The 2,221-nt window shown below is 38.5% G+C and overlaps 1 protein-coding gene across 1 annotated transcript; it reads left to right on the top strand.

Moving 5' to 3' along the window:
• Positions 1–1,028: 1,028 nt before the first annotated feature.
• LOC138863260 (uncharacterized) lies at positions 1,029–1,983 on the top strand. The gene is made up of 2 exons (XM_070127442.1): positions 1,029–1,303; positions 1,482–1,983. The coding sequence occupies exons 1-2, from the start codon at positions 1,029–1,031 to the stop codon at positions 1,981–1,983; spliced, it is 777 nt and encodes a 258-aa protein (XP_069983543.1).
• Positions 1,984–2,221: the final 238 nt, after the last annotated feature.

Raw genomic sequence — 2,221 nt, 5'->3', positions numbered from 1 at the left:
TATATATATATATATGTATATATATGTATATATATGTATATATATATATATATATAAATATATATATGTGTGTGTGTGTGTATGTATATATATGTATATATATATTTATATATATGTATATATATATGTATATATATATATATATATATATATATATATATATATATATATATAGGATAAAGATGGTAATGAGATAACGGACAAAATGAACAAATGAAGAGATGGGTAGAGCACTACCTAGAGCTCTACTCAAAACAAAATACTGTTTCAGACGAAGCCTTTAATTCATTACCACAGTTACCAATTCTACAAGAACTTGATGCTATGCCCACTATCGAAGAACTGGCTAAGGCGATTGATGCGCTAAAATGCAACAAAGCTCTTGGCTGTGACGAAATCCCACCAGATATCATAAATGCAGGAAAAACAGCCTTGGTGAAACCACTACACGACCTCTTGTGTCAGTGTTGGAACGAAGGCGAAGTACCCCAGGATAAGAGAAATCTAAAAATAATCACCCTATACAAAAACAAAGGTTCTAGGAGCGATTGTAACAACTATAGACGAATAACACTTCTCAGTATAGTTGGAAAGGTGTTTGCAAAAGTTGCACTAGGCAGACTCCAACTCCTGGCAAACTGCATCTACCCAGAATCACAATGTGGTTTTCACGCTAAAAAGATCAACCTTAGATATATTTTCAGTTCATCAGCTTATGGAAAAATGTAGGGAACAACAATAACTTTTGTCGATTAAGCAAAAGCCTTTGACCCTGTGAGTAAAAGTGGTCTCTTCAAGATATTGCATAAAATCGGATGCCCACCAACTCTACTCAGTCATATAATCCTTTCATGCAAATATGAAAGGGACTGTTAGTTATAATGGTGAACTTTCCGAATGTTTTGACATTGTAAGTGGAGTCAAACACGGATGTGTATTGGCACCAACACTTTTTGGCATTTTCTTCTCGATGCTCTTAAAGTATGCTTTTGAAAATTGCAAAGAGGGCATCTACATACACACCAGGCATGACGGAGGGCTATTTAACTTGGCTAGACTATGTGCCAAAACCAAAATTCAACGAGTCCTTCTTAATTAAAGAAATGCTGTTTGCAGACGATGCAGCTTTTGTAAGTCACACAGAACACGGTCTACAAAAATTGATTACCCGTTTTTCCCTTGCATGTCACCAGTTTGGCTTAACTATCAGCATAAAGAAAATGGAGATAATGTCAGTAAATGCAGATTTACCACCATCAATCCTCATTTACAATGAACAGCTTGCAGTTGTGGACTCTTTAAAGTACTTGGGTTCAAGACCGTGCAGCAACCTAACCTTAGACAATGAAATTAAAACACGCATCGGCATGGCATCTGCAATCATGGCAAAACTGTCTAACAGAGAATGGGAAAATAAAAACCTATCACCCCACCAAATTCCAAGTTTACGAAGCTTGTATTCTAAGTACTCTCTTGTATAGCAGTGAAACCTGGAACTGCAATATGAGCCAAGAAAATAAGCTAAACACCTTTTATCTACGTAATACAGGTAGGATCTTGGGCATTAAATTGCAGGACAAGATTACCAACCATGAAGTTCTCCAGAGGAGCAGGACTTTTACCATCCATTGTCTACTCTCTAATAGAAGACTGCGTTGGCTGGGTCATATAAAACGCATGGAACCAAATAGGATTCCTATAGACTTGCTCTTCAGCCAACTGGAAAATGGCACTCGACCCCTTGGCAGACCCCATCTTCGATATACCGGTGTCTGCAAACGTGATATGAAATCAACCAATATAGACATAATCAACTGGGAGAACTTGGCAGTTGATAGGGTAAGATGGAGAGCAGTGGTAAAGAAAGGCGTCGGAACAGCAGAATCAAATCGCCGTAGAGACCACGAGCTCAAAAGACAGCAAAGGAAAGAAGCTATGCATATTCCACTTGGTTCTGGTTCTACCTTCCAATCCAGAAACTGAGAGACAATGTATAGCCAGAACAGGCCTGCACAGCCACCAGCAGAAATGCTCTCAAAACTGAATGGTATACTTATCACGTATATCCATCATCAGCAATGACGGAAAGGAGGCCAACACAATATATAATGTGAAGGCGAAGGCTTTAGTCATAAAGTGCGTTTCGAAGCTGAAAGCTCTTGCTTTGCGCCCGAACGAAACCTGTATTCCCTCCTATTGTGTCTTTGGCGGATCAGAGACA

This window comes from Penaeus vannamei, chromosome 11 (assembly GCF_042767895.1).
Source record: "Penaeus vannamei isolate JL-2024 chromosome 11, ASM4276789v1, whole genome shotgun sequence".
Classification (NCBI taxonomy): Eukaryota; Metazoa; Arthropoda; class Malacostraca; order Decapoda; family Penaeidae; genus Penaeus; species Penaeus vannamei.
The sequence above is the reverse complement of the archived record's forward strand: the minus strand, read 5'-3'. Positions and strand labels throughout refer to the sequence as shown.

Bases quoted from the DNA above. Each gene is read 5' to 3' on its own strand.
- LOC138863260 (XM_070127442.1), top strand. From the start codon at position 1,029: ATGACGGAGGGCTATTTAACTTGGCTAGACTATGTGCCAAAACCAAAA. The intron at 1,304-1,481 runs GTACTTGGGTTC...TCTCTTGTATAG, and splicing joins GCAGTTGTGGACTCTTTAAA to CAGTGAAACCTGGAACTGCA.